This window comes from Zosterops lateralis (assembly GCF_965231275.1).
Source record: "Zosterops lateralis genome assembly, chromosome: 1".
Classification (NCBI taxonomy): domain Eukaryota; kingdom Metazoa; phylum Chordata; class Aves; order Passeriformes; family Zosteropidae; genus Zosterops; species Zosterops lateralis.
The window spans coordinates 147,299,055-147,316,282 of NC_139762.1; the positions used below are offsets into that span (position 1 = coordinate 147,299,055).

Here is a 17,228-nt window from a genome sequence, read left to right on the forward strand (position 1 = left end):
CTTGTCCCTGAACTACAAAATACCAAGGGCACACTCCCAGGCTTGTGCACACTCTCAGGCTCCAGTTGTTGCTTAAGTATGTTCTGCAGTAGCTTGGGCTACAGACAAGAGAATCTGAACGGTCTTACAGAAAGGGAATTACTGTGGCATAAAGCACAACTGTGGACCTACAGCATGGCTGTGCCTTTACCTTAACCCAGCACCAAGGAAAATAAACCTTTCTTAAAACTTAAGCCTTTTTTTGTGGTATTTTGCCTGCTCATACCTAGCATGATACAGGTGCCCATAGGTATTAGCTGCTGGCTACAGGTAACTGAATTTTATGTTCTAAACTTCTCCTATCAATTCATTCCATAATCCAACACAAAGTTTAAAAAAAAAAAAAAAAAAAAAAGCTTGCTGGTAAAGAGAAATGTAGTAATGGAAAGAGCACTTACTTTTGAAGGCAGGATACATTGGAATGATATTTGTTATTAGAAAAGCATCATATTTTGCTTCTGCAGAGGAACTTAATTCTGAAAACAGGGAAACAGAAAAATATTAATAAGATAAGAATTTCGGAGAATATAAAAATGTTTTGAAAATGGCTTCAGGGATTAACCAAAGGGAATACCATGATCTAAACAGCAATCTGAATACTATATTCAGAAGCACACACTACATACACAAATTTTGTCTTTTTAATGTGACAGCTAAACATGGAAAGGAAGAATTTTATCTTTTCTTCAACTGTCAATCAGTTCAAAATATTTTCATATAGTTTATCTATTTTCACTGTCTTAAAAGGCAAAGAGGTCTGCAGGTTTTTATAAAAGACATTGACAGTTTCTTGGGAGCAAACTGTGGGATTATCTCCTAGCTCTGAGTAAGCCTCTGCACCACTAATGAAATCCACTGTAAAATACTTCAGCCACTGAGTGAGGAAGGCAGAGCAATAAAGTTCACGACTGTAAAACAGTTGTGCCCCTTCAACATTTACTAATTGGATCATTGATCCAATACTGAAGGAAAGCAAGCACATCAGGAGAATCAAGGATGCTTGTTTACACAGGTTTTCTACCATCACTGTTTCTATAGGACAGTAGAAACTTTTACAGTATGCAAGAGTCTAATTTTAATTTATAAATTAAAAATATGTTTACCTTACTGGTGTTTGAAATCAAAATTAGTCTGTTTATATCTGATGGGATTTGCCTGGAGCATGTTCACATCAAAGGTTTTCCCCAACAAAAGAAGAAAATGACAAAATCCCTAGGCACTAAAAGCTATCTAAACTTACGAGGAGGGAAGAGGAATCCATAGGAGAGCTGTTTGTCGCCTCTGTAGGCAGCACAGCTCTGGCTGTTTCCTGGAGAGATGCGGAGGTCAGGCCTCACACAGCTGGCCAGGTGCTCCGGCACACCTGACACCTCTGCCTGCAGTGAGGAACATGGAGACAACAAATACATGTCATTTTGGCTTTTACAGATAAAAGGAAACCAGGTGATAAAGTTGACAGAATACACAGAAGACCTTGTGTGCAGTAACATAATCCGCTTGTAATGACGGTACAAGCAAATCCTGCTCCTGCATTGCTGCAGAGGGAGCAGAAATCCCCATGGGAGAGAATTCAAATTAAGTCATTCATAATAAAAAAGTTCCCACTGAAAAAAAACTTTAAAATAAAATTAAAACAGGAGAAGAAATAGACAACCCTTCTGCCTTAAAATTCTTCTCTCGTGAAGGAAATAGATGAATTTGGGCATTGCTTACAATGGTACTTGACTTAATTTCTGGTGAGAAAATCTCCCTGGGGAAGGGAAATCTCAGGACTTCAAGAACACAGATACCAAAGAAATTTCCCCAAGATTTTTTAAGCACATTTCGAGAGCAGAGAGAACACTAACCTGTTTGGAAATAGTGTAGGATGTCCAGAGAGGCATCAAGAACGTTTCACTGTAGCCACTTTCAAAGTCGTGGTGATGTAAGATATTGTATTTTGTGCGGTACAGTACTGCAGGGCGTCCGTATAAAAGATGCTTCTCTAAAGATCAAAAGAAATTGCATTTTCATGTATTACTGAAAATCTTAAAGATAAAAAAAAAAAAAAAAAGCGGGGGGAGGGGGGGAGGGAGGTTGGCTTTCCATCAGATGCTGATTTTTCAGTGATCATTAATATTCGAGGATACTGACCTCGAATAACTACTAAGGAAATCTTTTGACAGAGAGAGAAAAACAGCTCTTTGACTGTTTTGGCTGCAATCTCTATTCCAGGCTCACAAACACCCTTTAGGATTAAAAGCCCCTTCTACACTTGAAAGCTTGTTTATGTCACAGGGAGGAGAGAGGGTGTTTTTCCAAAAACTGGAGGCTCTCCAACAATCTTTGTGTCCACATCTCAGTCACACAGGAGGTGATAAGCACTTTCTTTCCATAGCTTCAAATCAGTCCCTAATCTATCAGTCCTGCCACTCTTCAGTGGACCTTCTCTCCTTCCTATATTTCCTGTAAAGAATGTCTCAAAAGGGAGGCAAAAGTGGTCACTCACTCAATGAGTAGTTTTTTTCCCACTTGGCTGATACAGACTTGTTCTGAAGACAATGTGCTATTTTTGTCAGTGATATCAAAGAAACAAAAATAAGAAAAAAACCTTTTCCTAACTTTGGCTACAAAAAGATGCCTCCAGCTCTGTAAAAACAGCCCTTCTTCTGTCTTGGTGGTATGTTATGGTTAAATGTCCTTAGATAACTCTGACAAGCTTGCTTATAAAAAGATAAAAACATTGAAAGAGATATAAAAAAATAAATTTCCTAGATAATCTTGTATTGTCCTGTGTAGTCCATTGAATTTGATAACCTTCTGGAAAACACACTTGGCTTGCTTTTGGAAATTTAAACACTGAAACAAGGAAAGTAGCCTAATACAGTTCCCAGATAGGCATTTAACCTGAAAGAAAAGGGCATGTTTTATTAGTGCTTAAGTACAAACAGAGGATGTTTTTATAGGGCACAATGAAAAAAGTAGGAAAGGCCTAATCTAAGGACAAAGATGATAAACTTGCTTTATTCAAGAGAAGCTGAAGTAATCTTTTTCTTCAGCCTGTGAATAACGATATGGTGCACCACGTTGTAAAGGGCACCATGAATTAAAACAAAACTTGCATGAAGCAGAACTGCTTCTTTAAATAAGGACACATCATGCCATTTAACAGAGAACTGACAAATGAGCAAGTGCAATTGGTTCACATGTTACATATTAAAATATACCAAAAATACTATTTTAATGTTACTACAGCGAAGAAGAATGAAAACTAGAAACCAAAATAAAGATGTTGAGCTTTGAATTGCAACAGTGAGCTCTTCAATAACTGGGAAAATCAGTTTAACAAGATGAAAGCTGCAGAAAGGCAATTTAACTCACAAAGAGGAAAAAGGTCTTAGAAACTAAAAGATAGGCTGCATTGCCTGTTCCCAACAGAGAAACTGGAAATATCTTCACAAGGGAATTAAAACAAATCTCCTTAATCATCTGAACAATGCAATTTGAGGTACCTCAAAAATCCATGTCTAAACTGAAAGCTTCAGAATTTGCTAATTTGGACAATTGTTATGGTAAGGGAAATGCTGTGAATTGTTATGCTGAACTCGATCACCACTGTGAGAAAAAAAATTCTGCTTTGGTGAGCCTTTCACTCAGTACTGCTGCTCAGAAAAGCAGTTCCCATCCCCTCTCCTCTGCTCCTATTGCTCCACTTTAACCTGGGCCACGGCCCTGATGAGACTGAGAGTGCAGCCACACAGAAGTCAGTGCTGACAGACAGCAGGAACTTGTGACCAGGAGAGCTGGGAACATTTTCTTATGGGAGTAACATTGACTTGAACACTGACGAGGAACAGAATTGCAGAGAGCAGCCTGAACTAGCAGAGCACTTGTTTCACTGTGTAACCTGCACCCTAAGAGTCAAGCATTAAGATGACTTAGTCAGAGATTATCAAAGCAGCTGCAGCATCCTTTCTAGGTGAAACCTAAGCCTGGATAACTATGGCAGAACCCAGCATGAAAATACAGTCTGGTTTCTTCCCCATTTACAGTCTGTAGATGAACAGAGTACTGCCTTGTGCACACTCTCCTCTCGTCTCTCCCTTCACATCTGAGTTTAAAACTTCTGGAGGTGATGGAATGGAAGAGTTAAAACGTACATCACATTGAACAATTCCTTAGTCTTGATTCAGCAAAAGGTACTGTCTGCTTTCTCAAGTGAGCAGCACTTCAGCTTGCCCACAAATCTCCTGTGTGTCTGTGGGCTACTTTGACAGTTACTCAAAAAAGACAGTTTACTACATGTTAACTAAACCACACCAGAAGTTGCTCTGGTATTAAATGATGCAAAGTAATTTACAAAAGAAAATGAAATCAGCTTTCATTAAGTGAGGCACCAGGCTCTTACCTTCTGTTCCCTTGACATGGAAGCGCTTGTTGAGTTCATCCAACTTGTTCTTCTCAAGAATAGAAAAAAAAGGAACAAGATTAGGATCACTGGAGCACTCTGACATCTTGTTTTACTAGCATCTAACAAAACAAAACTGTTGCTATAAGACAGTGAATATTTTCTTGTCTTCTCTTTTACAAAAAAATGTATTTTTTCCAAGGGGGCACAAAAACTTCACGAGAGGGACCTGGGGAATTCTTACATATCAAACCCTCTCGAAACAAATAAAATGGCTATAACTTTACAAAACTACTGCTTTAATAGTGGAGACTTCCACAGATCCTAAACACCTACCTTATCATCACATGTACATCCTATATCAAAATCTGATGCAGAAGGTAGAGCTACAGGATACAGTGGTTTAGCAACTTCGTCTGGCACAGTTGGTTTATAAACATTGGCTCTCAGCAGATGATTTAAACTTCCGTGGGTGCCATTATTGGGAGCAGGCTTTAATCCAAGCAGATCTATGAAACCACCAAAGAAAAATGAATGGTGGTTAGACTCTAAATGTGTATTCAAACAGCAACTCTACTGAGCCAACACATTTACTTGCAATAGTAAATTGCAAGTATTAGTGAAAGTTTTTAATGTAATAAAACCACTATTTTTTTGTCCAAATCATAGAATTGTAAATGCTGCATAAATAGTATCTTTGCCTTTATGATGTTAAATTAACAAAAATGTTAATTGTCATTAATCATCCAAAGACACTGGAAAAGTTTAAAAGTGGACAAAGTGTTATTATAATGATTCCTTCAGCTTCCAGTGCAAACCTAAAGTCAACGTGCTGACCTCACACCAAACATCTGCAACACAGTTATTTCTAAATAAGGGCTAACCACCTCTTAGGTACCACATGTTTGGAGGGAAAAAAGTGAATTACATCTTTGAAACACCTTAAAGTTTTATTGTGAATTACACCTTAAAAGTTTCATTGTTCTAGAAAATCAGTACTAAAGAAAGGACCATAATGAATATCGGTATACATCATCAGATTCTTCTTCATGGCTTTAGTTCAAATTTGGGAAACATAATCATACCAGGAAATGCCACAGAAAACTAAATGATCAGCCTGAACTGCTGCAGTGCCATGCAGTTGCAGAAGGAGTCTCTGAACAGAAATCTCCTTCCTAGACAGCTGAGATGTGGACACCACACATTATAGGGTGTCCATTTAATCTCTGTCAAGCTGCAAACATCAAAACTATAGTAACCCACTTTACTGGCCAACTCCAGAGCAAACTGAGATCTCTGAGAAGTGCCTTTAGCCCTCCTGGCAACTGCTTGGGAAAGGGGGACTAGGCAAAAGACACTGAGAGGAAGTCGGGGCATAAGCTCATGGGTACCTAAATGAAGCCCTGTTAAAGTAAGTTGATGCTTTTGCAATTTCTCAAGCAGGCAGCTTACCACACATGACGTTGTAAAGTTCAATGTTTTCAAAAGGAGGCACTTTGGTCTTGTACTTGAAGGTAGGACCATAACCTATGAAGACAGTCTTAAAAAAAAAAAAAAAAAAAAAAAAAAAAGAAAAAAGAACAATAAAAAAGAAGAGCATTAAAATTTAGGGGGTTTTCACTTAATATTTACATTTTAGAGACTTTCAATGACCCTCCCAGACACTGCTCATACCTGCATGCTGTTTATCTTGTTGTCATAGCCATGGTCTCCATGAAAGAAACATTTTCCTGTTGGTTTTTTGTAAACATCCATGGCTTTCCTAAATTAAAAGAAGTATTAGAAATTTTCCTCAAAGGTGGCTGACCTGGAAATATCCTTCAGGGCAGGAAGGATAAGGTTACAGGGCATTGTATTGCTTATCTTTCACGAGTAGCAGTAGTAGGGACTTGCAGGCTTATACAGCATCCCCAGGGTTTCTCCCTCTAATCCCACTCTAAGAAACAATTCTTATTATTGATAAAAATCTTACTATCTATTATTTTCTCAGACTCTCATATCACAATCTCCTGCAGACTGGAGGTGTTGGACCATACTCTTCCAATCCTCAGAAGGCCAACAGAGGCTGCTCAGAAAGCACTTTGGTGATGTTACAATGCTGCAAATGTCATACAATGCTATAAAGTGCTTTCACCTGTTTGCCTTCAGCTTAATAAACAAAAATAGATAGCAGAAAAAAAAGCTGAAGAAAGAAAGATTTTCATGAAGACAAAAAGCACCGATAAAAAGTGCTGTACCATAGGAATGCTAATTATCAGCTTGTTATTGAGATGGGTTTTTTTACAAAATATGTGGAAAAATAAGTATTGTGTCATAGGAATTATAATCACCAGTTTATTTCAGAGTACTTCTATACAGTTTTATTAAGCCATATGCAGGGAATATACGCAGAGGACCACATTATCCTTAATAAAATAATGCTCAAAGTTTGATTTTGGCCTTATAAATTACTAGTTACAGCAATTAGAGCTGTAACTACCATTCTCCTGTAAATACCAATTACAGTTACACTAATGAATGAATTACTGGTGATTGAGAGCTCTGAAAATATATAAATAAGCCAAAGAAAGACCGATGTAATTAATAAGAAACTACTAAATGTAAATCAACCTGGCAATCCCATCCATCCAGTAAAATTCTTAAAACTAAACATTTTATAGACCTAAAATTCGGAGTGTGACTCTTTGAAATACACACAACCCTAGCCACAGGGCAGCCTGCCAGCAGCCAGTGGAGTTATGCAAGAAAGCAAATGGGGTTTCTCATTCACTACTTCAGCAGAGTAATCCTTGCATAATTCATGGAAAGATAAGCACAGATGTCAAAAGACACTTACAACACACTGTGTGTTTGCCTGGCAGCTACATGGGCAAAAAATCCTACCATAATTTAAAGCTCACAACAGTCTACCATGAGCCAAAAGCTGTGTCATCTTCCAAGAAGCACTGAGTCAGATTCATGCAAAAAGACCCCACCATCCTCATACTGTAATACGCAACACGTGCCAAAGTATATTCAAATAGAAAACTGTGCATGATCCATAAACAAAGGCTACTCCTCTCCTCTTCACTCTGTATGTGTATGTGCCAACTGGTTTTTCCTCATTCATTTTTTAGCAAACTAATAAATGCTGCCCATATTCTATAACCAAAAATTCAGAGTCATATGGCTAAGAGCAACCCAAACCAGAGTTTTTGCCTAAGCTAAAGCATCCTGGCTTTCTGTGGATTTGTTCTGAAACAATACACTGCCAGTACAGCACTTTGATGGCCACCCTGTCACATCTTTCCACACGTTCTCAGACATTCACCCACTCTGCCAATATCTAAGTTTTCTTTCCATCCACCTATTACATCCACTCAAACTCTTGTTCTCTAACATCCTATCACCATGTAAGCCTGCCCCTTCCTCCCATATTCCCTGCTTCCCTGTTGGACTAAGCTTGCACCTCGTTAGAAAGATTTATCAGCTTCCACATTTGACCTTATCAGTCAAAACCACCAAGCTGCTTGAGCAAATTAGTTTCTACCTTTTATCCACAGACTGATTTTCCCGCACTTTAAAATATTTTGTGTTCTCAAAACTCCTCTTGCTCACAGGGTAGAGGAGTAGAAAGCTAACAGACAGGGCACTCCTAAGTGTCCCATTTCCTCAGGAGAAAAGACTGAAAATCAGGATGGAAGCAAAAGCAAGAGTTTACCTTGCCACGTGCCATTTGCGATCCACCAGCAAATGGACATCCTCAATCCTTCGGTTGTTAGCATAGTGCAAGCGTTTAGGCAGGTGCTGTTTCAGGTAAGGCTTGAAGTGCTGGTCAGGCTTTCTACACTGAAAAACAAATGGTTGCAAATAGCAAGCTGTCAATTAGCTTAAGATGCACATAAAATCTTTGACTATCAAGAAATCAAGTTGTTAAGGTTATCACTTATGGTGTCTGGAAAGCAAAGTGTACATCTAGAGTATGCAGTCCAGTCATTTCTGTGCAGTGTTACATGCAACCAAGGCCCAGGGAGCCATTCAAAGATATATATTTGGAAAGTTTCATTGACAGTCTTTAGGAAACCATCAAACAAAATATCATACGTACTTAACTCACAGATTATTCTAACTGAACCAAAGGTTAAGTTCCAGTGGAAACCTGAATGCTCAAAAATACTTCATCTGCAGATATATTTAAAACCATCTAGTTACAGAACTTGGGTTTGCAGGGTTTTTGTTTATTTGTTTTGTTGGGTTTTTTAATTTTAAGCACTTTTCTTCCATTAATGGCAAGGTTAGAGTTGAAGGTTATCAAATGCACTTTTGCAGTGTCTTCAAAGTGCTAGTAAAATGTTTACCCTAAAAGATTATTTTCCAATTCTGAAGCAATGAATAAATAGACTCAATTCAAGGAGTAAAGAGAGTCCAGGAGATTCTGTCTCTGCACTGCCCAAAAAGGTTATAAAAGCTACTAGAGTAGCAAACAGCCATAAACATGACAAACATTAATCTGTGCTCATGAAGGGCAACATTTAACATTCTTTATTAAAATAATGTAAATACTTACTGTAAGGTTGGCAACAATCACTTTAGGGTCATCTGTTAAGCAAAGGTAAAAAAAAAAAAAAAAAATTAAAAATTTGCAAAAGAAAACACAAGGTTTACATAAGCATATTTACTAATACTTCCCTGACCTTAACTGAAAGTGCTTTGTATGTATCAGAAAGTCATAGAATCATTTGGGTTGGAAAAGACCTTTAAGGTCAAGTCCAACCATTAATCCAGCACTTCCAATTCTATCACTAAACCACATCCCTAAGTGCCCCACATCTTTTACACCTCCAAGGATGGTGACTCTCCCACTTCCCTGCATGGCCTGTTCCAGTGCTTGACTACCCTTTTCATAAAGAAATTTTTCCTAATATCCAATCTGAACCTCCCCGGTACAATTTGAGGAGTCTTCCTCTTGTCCTGTCACTTGTTACCTGGGGGAAGAGACTGACTACGACCTGGCTACAGCTTCCTTTCAGGGAGATGTAGAGAGTGATAAGGTTTCCCCTGAGCCTCCTTTTCTCCAGGCTAAACGCCCCCAGCTCTCTCAGCTGCTCCTCATCAGACTTGTGCTCCAGACCCTTCCCCAGCTCTGTTGCCCTTCTCTGGACAAACCCCACCCCTCAATGTCCTTTTTTGAGAGGGGCCCAAACACAAACCCACGATTTGAGATGCAGCCCCACTACTGCCAAATACAGAGAGACGATCCCTGCCCTGGTCCTGCTGTGACCACACTGTTTCTGATCCAGGCCAGGATGCCTTTGGCCCTCCTGGCCATCTGGGCACACACTGGCTCATGCTTAGTCACTGTCAACCAGCACCCTAATCCCTTTTCCAAGGGCAGCTTTCAGCCGCTCTTCCCCAGCCTGCAGCTGCAGGGGGGTGCTGTGACCCAAGTGCAGGACCCAGGACCTGGCCTTGGGCCACTGATCCAGCGTGTCCAGATCCCTCTGTAGAGCTCTCCTACCCTCCAGCAGATCAGCACTCATGCCTAGCTTGGTGTTGTCTGCAAACAGATTCAGGGTGCCCTTGATCCCCTCGTTCAGATCATCAATAAAGATATTAAACAGAACTGGCCCTGATACTGAGCCCTGGGGAGCACTCTGGGCCCAAGTCATCATTTTTTACCCACTGAAGGGTGCACCTGTCCATGCCACAGGCTTCTATTTTCTCCAAGAGAATGATGTAGGAGACAATATCAAAGACTTTACAAAAGTCCAGGCAAACATTATCCACGTAAGTTTATCCACAGAAGCAGGTCACCTTATCATAGGAAATCATGTTGGTCAAGCAGGACCTGACTTTACTAAACCCATGCTGGATGGGCCTGATCCCCTGGCTGTCCTGCATTTGCTGTGTGATGGCTTGGTGATGTGTAGTTGTTTAGGTACTGATCTCACTGTTTTATAACCTGGGCCTTAACTTAATACCTATTTTGTTTTCTGAAAGCACATGCTTTCAAGACTTTTGGCTGCTTAACTTCAAAATAAAAAATTATTCCCAAACACAATGATTTTCCTTGAAAAATTTTAGAAGCACATTTGAATGCAAAAATGCACTCTGCTAAAAGGAGCAAGATAAATACATAGCATTTTTTTGTCACTTATAACATTTGACCAATTTCATAGGCTACTGCTGAATAAGTGAAAAGCCACAGTAAAAATATTCTGGATTTGTTTTTGGGCTATTAAAGGAACAGGCAAGATGCAGAAACTCCAAACCCTGTAAAGATCTAAACTAACTATGTTCTTCGTAGAACATGGGGGGGAGTGGGGTAATATTTTTCAGTCATGAGAGGAAAAACAGGCTAAAAGAACATTTTTGGGAAATGAAAACTTCTTGTTCAAATACTATTGTTTTGGTTGCTTAAGGCATGACCTTGCTGAGTTTGAAATGGGCTCTACTGCATCTCAAAACAAAGCTGCAGGCTTTTGCATTGCAAAGGTGTGTTTGAAGACAGTATTGTGTACGGAGTCAATATTCTGGAACAATGAAGAATAAAGAATTTGGTAATTTGCCATTTAAGGAGGTAAACACCAGTTCTAAAGGTAAGAAACATGCTTCTTTGTTCTACATTCAAATTGCTGATTTATAAGCAATTGCAAATATTCAAACTAGGAAGCTGCAGACAAATGCCGAAAGAGAAAAATGTTATTGTGGGAAAACAAGTGGTATGACTCAGAGGTCAGACAGACAAACTGATCTTTTTGAAACATATTGCCATTCATTCTCTAAGGAAAATTTAATTTTCTCAGCAATTTGGGAAGATAAGGATTGAAAGATCTTTAAAAAAAAAAAAAAAAGACTTCTCAGAACTGAAATTTGTTCTCAGTAGAGTGTAGGAACTCAGTCTCATGTTAGTCTACAAAATTTGAACATGTGCACTACTTTCAACAAATCTTTACACATCCATCATATATTCCTCAAGCATAAATACCCAGGTAAAAAAAAAGTTTATAGTAAAATAAATGCATACACAAATCTGTATTAAGGATTTTTTACCACATTCTTATGATTTTTGCTATTATTCTGGACGTATTTGATCTTCAAAGATGGATCTTCCTATGAAATTTGTTCTTGCCGAGACCGTATCTGAAGTACTGTGAGGAAACACTTGGCTATCCCAGCTATCTGATCCTCTCCTCTATCAAAAGTTGTCAACTCTTGGAAGCATATGGTGCAATAAACACAGCTACTTATTTGCATGGTAGTTTAAACTGCTGGCAAAGCCAGGTTTGCCCTCGTATGCTGAACCAGAGCAGTCAGGGTTGTAGCACAAGCCCTGTCCTGGTACTGCTGCCTTGGAGGCAAAAGGAGGGCAGCTGGTCTGTAATGCTTGAAAATTAAGAGAGTTAGTTTCACCAGAAGACTCCTTCCTGAGCCCTGAGAGCTATTGTCAAAGATGAGCTCATCTCAAACACTGTCAGGGTAAACTTCTAAAAGCATGATTCAAAACAGCAACAAGTTTTACTGACAACATTGGCGCTGGATGCATGTGCTAATTATAATATAATCCTTGTATCCTTCAACGTCTCTAATCTGTTGCTGTTTAGCAACCCACATGACTTCTCATCTATGCCAAAAGTATGATAAAACTACTGAATTCAAAATTACCAAGTCACTTTTTTTCCTATTAGCTTATAAAATGTACCAGATGCTCTTTTTTTATATCCAAGCTGCGTAGTGCTGAGATGGCCCAAATACAGGTTTTGTTGACAGAGGAAAAAAGTGCATGAATAAACTCACAATGACATGTAAACTGGCATGTGAAACTGGCTTGGAGTTCCCATTCCTCCTTGATATAAAAGAATGGCATTTAACCCAGAACATTTAAACGCTCCCCTTGACAGTTCTACCACTCTAGGGTCTGTGAAGAACACACTGGACAGGGACTGAGCAGCTGTTCTCAGTTGGAGTCCCTCTGAAATACTTGCCAACACCCTGCAAATTTACACCCAGCATCACTTGGATCATTGCTTGGACAACATCACTTCAAGGAAGGAATCGAGTCTAGTCCTCATGATATAAGAGGTACAATTAAATTAACTTACACTTTAGATTATTGCTAGACCTAGGGCGAATTCGCCCTAAAGATCCAGGGAGCAAAATGATATCATCCACATTAGTCAGATAGTTGCTTAAAAATTCAGTTCTTTCACAAGTTGTGTCTTCCATCCCTGCAGAAAGAAAATGCAAAATTGATCTACCCTGAAAATAAACACATTTTCCAGAACAGCAAAAAACAGGAGACCCCAAACACTCTGTGTATTATTTCCTTTTGGATGACTAATCTTGCTTTTTACAGCCATCTGATTCCAACAAAATACACTGGTAAGACTCAAACTAGGAGTGCCTATGTGATAGAAATACCAGCCTCAGCATCACACAAACAGTCATCACATACACCATGTGTGCACTGACTCATCTCCAACTTAAACTCATGGAAAAAAATCAAAGCCTGTTTCTAGTTTAATGTACTACTTTGGGGATTATTTCTTTTTAAACAAATGATTTTAAGAGGAGTAGCACACAAAAGGTATTGTCTGTTGGTGGTCTGTTCTAAGGCAGCCGCAGATAAACAATTTTCTCTTGCAGATATTTGTGGTGAGGAGGAATGTAGTGTCAGCCACAGGAGGTTCTCAGCAAAACTGCCACCCCTGGAAATCCTTCCTGACCCTTACCCTTCTCTACCCACTGCCAGAAAAGAGGCATATGCCATTTTATTGCTGATGTAGCAGACCATGTGAAACTGTCAGGAATAAAGATCTAAAAAGAAGAGGACCCTTGGTAGCATTGCTAAAAAAGTTATGCAAACCCAGGTTTTCCGTTAACAAAACTTTTTTTTTTCTTTTTATCTTTGCTACTATTTACTATATAGCAAAGTTTATTCTAATGTTTGAAAGATTAAGACCTACCAAATAATATTTGTGCTTTTAGGTGACTACATCTGATCATGAAATATTTTTACCTCCTTCCTCATTATTTTGACGACTTTTCCATCTAAGCAGGGCATAGTCTTATATTCCATAGATAGAAGAAAGATATCCCAGTCTTTCTTCTAATAGGATAACTTGACCTACAAATTGCCATGGAAATGCCTCAATCTAGAGTCCTATCCTTCTCGTGTAAAGGAGAACAAGGCTATTCAACGTTTTATTCCATAAAACCTGACAAGAAGATTACTCTAGGCAAATTATAGCCCTCCTACACATGCAAGAAAAACAACACTTGGACGTGATATCAGAAGCACCAAGATTTGAAAAGCTCTGAGTAAAGAAGTAAATATCCAGATCACTGTTACTAAAGAGAAGTGTCCCTCCATGACAATTAACAGGTGAGCTGAGTGGCCTTATCCACACCAACTGGCTTTTTTTTGGGAGAGTTAAACTACCAGAAAAAAGATCAGCACAAAAATATCTTAAATGAAACTTTGATTCAGGTTACCTATTATATTTACAGCTACACTGGTTAAGCATTTATCTTGTGATAAATATTATGGTTTAAAATTTACCATGATCGCCAACAAATATAACATTGACACATCGATGTAGTTTCAACTGTTTCAGTCCATCCATTAGTTGTCCTACTGTCTTGTCAATCTCTCTCAAGGGATTCACCATCATCTGTATAAATATTCAGAAAGAAAAAAAGTTAATTCTGTCATTGCAGAGTTTCTATTTCTACCAAGTGGGAGTCCTTTGGCAAAATGCTGATGGGAAAATCATCCAGGTCAAGAGGCAAAGCCTTGGCTGAGCTGTTACTCCTACAATTCTTGTACCATTTCCTTTTGTATATCCACACCATGATTTCACCATGAGAAAGCCCTGCTGAGATGCTGACATAAGACAGCAAAAGGTCTTTATGGCTGATCCTAGGCCCCCTATGAACATGTGTACAGTTGGTAAAACAATGTGTAGGTAGTAGAAAAACACATGGGACTTTGGGGTTCAGTTTGTTTCTTACAGATGGAAAGCAGTGCTTTTAAAAGAAAACAGTGTTTTATATGAATGGTTTAGTCAAAAAGTCACCATGAAATGAAGCTTCAGACTCGGGATTCATGTGCCAAGTCACTTAATGAAATTCACTTCAAAGGACATCTGATTCCAGGATGACAACATGCACATCACTTGAGTAGCACATGGGGCACAGAGGGAGCGTTCTTCAGCTTCAAAGCCAAGAGTTTCCAACAGCTCAAATGACAGTTCTGGCAAAACTGTTGGCAGGCCCCAGAGGGCACAGATACTGTGATTTTTTCATTTAAAAAGTTTCTTTTTCATTAACAAAACAAAAAAATGAAACAAAATGAAACAAAACAAAAAACACACACAAAAAAATCTCAAACATAAAAAAAAAAAAAAAAAAAAAAAAAAAAAAAAAAAAAAAAAACCACCCTGAAAGAAAGCAAGACATATGAATACGTTTTCAGCCTTAAGAAAATGAAACAATTTTTACCAGATGGTATACAGAGGGAAAAAGCAAGATTTTAGCCAGAGGGCTCATTCTGTTTTGATTTTGAGGAACATTTGTTGTCACTAGATGGTAACTTCTTCCTCACTTGTCTGTTTGATTTGGCTGGTTCAAGTACCCACAATAAAAAAATCCTCCCAATGACAAACAGAATGATAACAAATTCTAGATGAGAAAAAACCAGATTTTGGCAGAATTTTCTAAAGCAAACACCATGTTAGTGTGACCCAGAAAGAGATGGTTCAGAAATTCTCCCTCCGCCTGAGTCATTAAGGGATAGATGTTAAATGAATCTGCTAGGTTATGAGACAGGAAATGTCAACTCCCATGTGGCACTATAAATACGCAGAGAAAGGACTTGCAGGAGAAGGAATCATGGTGGGGAACAGGAGGAACAATTTCTGCAACATATGGAAGTGGTTCAGACAAAAGGTAACATTTTGAAACCTTTTAATTCAGGAAATCCTAAGTAGTCACTTAAGTTAAAACTTTGGAACCTTCAAGTTCAGAAAAAAAGAAAATTGTCTGTTTCAGTATTCTTTCACTCTTCAATACAAAGAGTTTCTTCTACAAATGGGAATTCCATTTTTATGAAAGTCTATTTATATTGTGTCAATCACATAAGGAAATACAACTTTTACTCAGAATCCAAAGCGGGTTCAAGGAAGCTGGAAATCCAGACAGATTTCCCATTCATGCTTACTTCTGTCAGCAAGCTTGAGTCTTCTTTTAAAAAATAATAATGATGATAAAGGGATAGAGCAACAATAATTGAAGGATTTCAAGAGATACTTCTGTTTAGCTACTCTCACTTCAGCAATCTGACCTCCTCTTACAGCTCCCCCCAGATATAACTCTCAAAGATTTATTGGCAAACAAATTAAGCTGTTGCATAAACCTTTCTTCACCTAACACCAAGACTTTGGAAGACTGTACAGAACCATTTTATCTCTTGAGATACTTGGATCTCTAGGATGGTGTTACAATAAAGAGTTTTGTAGCACTGTGAAAGTGTTGGGTGTGGGTTCTGAAACATACAAAAAACAGCTGGATTCTCTCACAAGTTTTCGCATAGAAGAAATCTGATTAGAAGGAAGGAAGAAAGAATCTTACTTTTAATTTTTTTAAAATAATTGGTTGGATCCATCCTGTACAGCATTTCATTGCTGTCAAACAGCATCAAAAGATTAACTTGCAGATATGATGGCAACTATTACTTAATAGCAGGGTTGGGTTTTTTTCTGAAACAATGGTGTCAAATTTTCACAGTTGACTCATCAGAAAAAGTTATTTAGGGGCAAGTTGGGATGACCTTTTCATTCAGAGAAAGAAAGGCAAAAAAAGAGCAACATATGTTCATGTCCCTAGGAATGTCATTTCTACTCTATTTCATGTCAGCTTGGAATGGCAAAATAGTGAGTAATAGCAGTATCATCCATAGCAGTTATTAGTTCTCCTCTCAGGTAAGTCTTAAAACTTTAGAAGTTCCTTGGAAAATTCCTGGGGTTCTATAAGTGATTTTTTTTTTTTTTTTTTGCATGTCCCTGTCTGCAATGTTTTTACACTTAAATGATGTGTCTCAAAATAACTCTTTAAAGTTGAATTGTGCAACAAGTCAAAAAACATCCCCACCAAGTATCTCTTGAGAATAATGTTTATAGCCTCTCGTAGGATACTGTGGAGTGTAAAGGCTTTTGTTTCTGGCTTAAAAGAGAAATATGTAAATTGTTAGTGCCAGGTGGATAAAGACAATACGCTAAGGAATACTCTTCATCCACTTGCACTTTTTCCCAATAAAGCAATTTCTATTTGATGTTTTCCTTATGTAACACTTCTTGCAAATACACCATTCAGAAATCCTGCAATAGAATTCCTTACCCTCCAAAGTCACAAAATTACTTTAAATTTTGTATTTTTAAAACAAATGTTTTTTCCCTTTTAGATTTGATTAGTCACATTTTCAGGATATTTCCACAACCATGATGACTAGACACAAAACCTCAAATAATCACCATGCTCCCATGAGCTGGGAGTTGCGAAGGCTACAACATATTGCAGAACTTGTAATAGTTCAGAAGGTTTAGCAGCAGTGGAAGGGTCTTCCCACAGATTTTTCTGACATTGCCTCCAGCTGATGGCTGGATTTTAAAAAATAAAGAGATTATAAAGATAACTTTCCCTAATGCAAACAGTCTGAAGCAAGAAAAACGCAGCTCCCAGAAGGCTTGGTCTGGTCTTGCTGCTCTCTTTTGGGTCCTTCAGTACATTTATAAAAGTTTTGGCTGCCAAATCCCAACCTAAAGCA

The 17,228-nt window shown here is 38.3% G+C and overlaps 1 protein-coding gene across 1 annotated transcript in view; it reads right to left on the reverse strand.

Annotated features, from left to right (window-relative positions):
- ENPP2 (ectonucleotide pyrophosphatase/phosphodiesterase 2) overlaps positions 1-17,228 on the reverse strand; it is a 56,456-nt gene that overhangs the window by 7,990 nt on the left and 31,238 nt on the right. Inside the window, 11 exon segments of the mRNA XM_083860613.1 lie at positions 438-515; positions 1,280-1,415; positions 1,887-2,023; positions 4,427-4,478; positions 4,763-4,935; positions 5,879-5,966; positions 6,101-6,188; positions 8,127-8,254; positions 8,973-9,004; positions 12,508-12,633; positions 13,968-14,079. Coding sequence (XP_083716739.1) covers positions 438-515; positions 1,280-1,415; positions 1,887-2,023; positions 4,427-4,478; positions 4,763-4,935; positions 5,879-5,966; positions 6,101-6,188; positions 8,127-8,254; positions 8,973-9,004; positions 12,508-12,633; positions 13,968-14,079 — 1,150 coding nt within the window.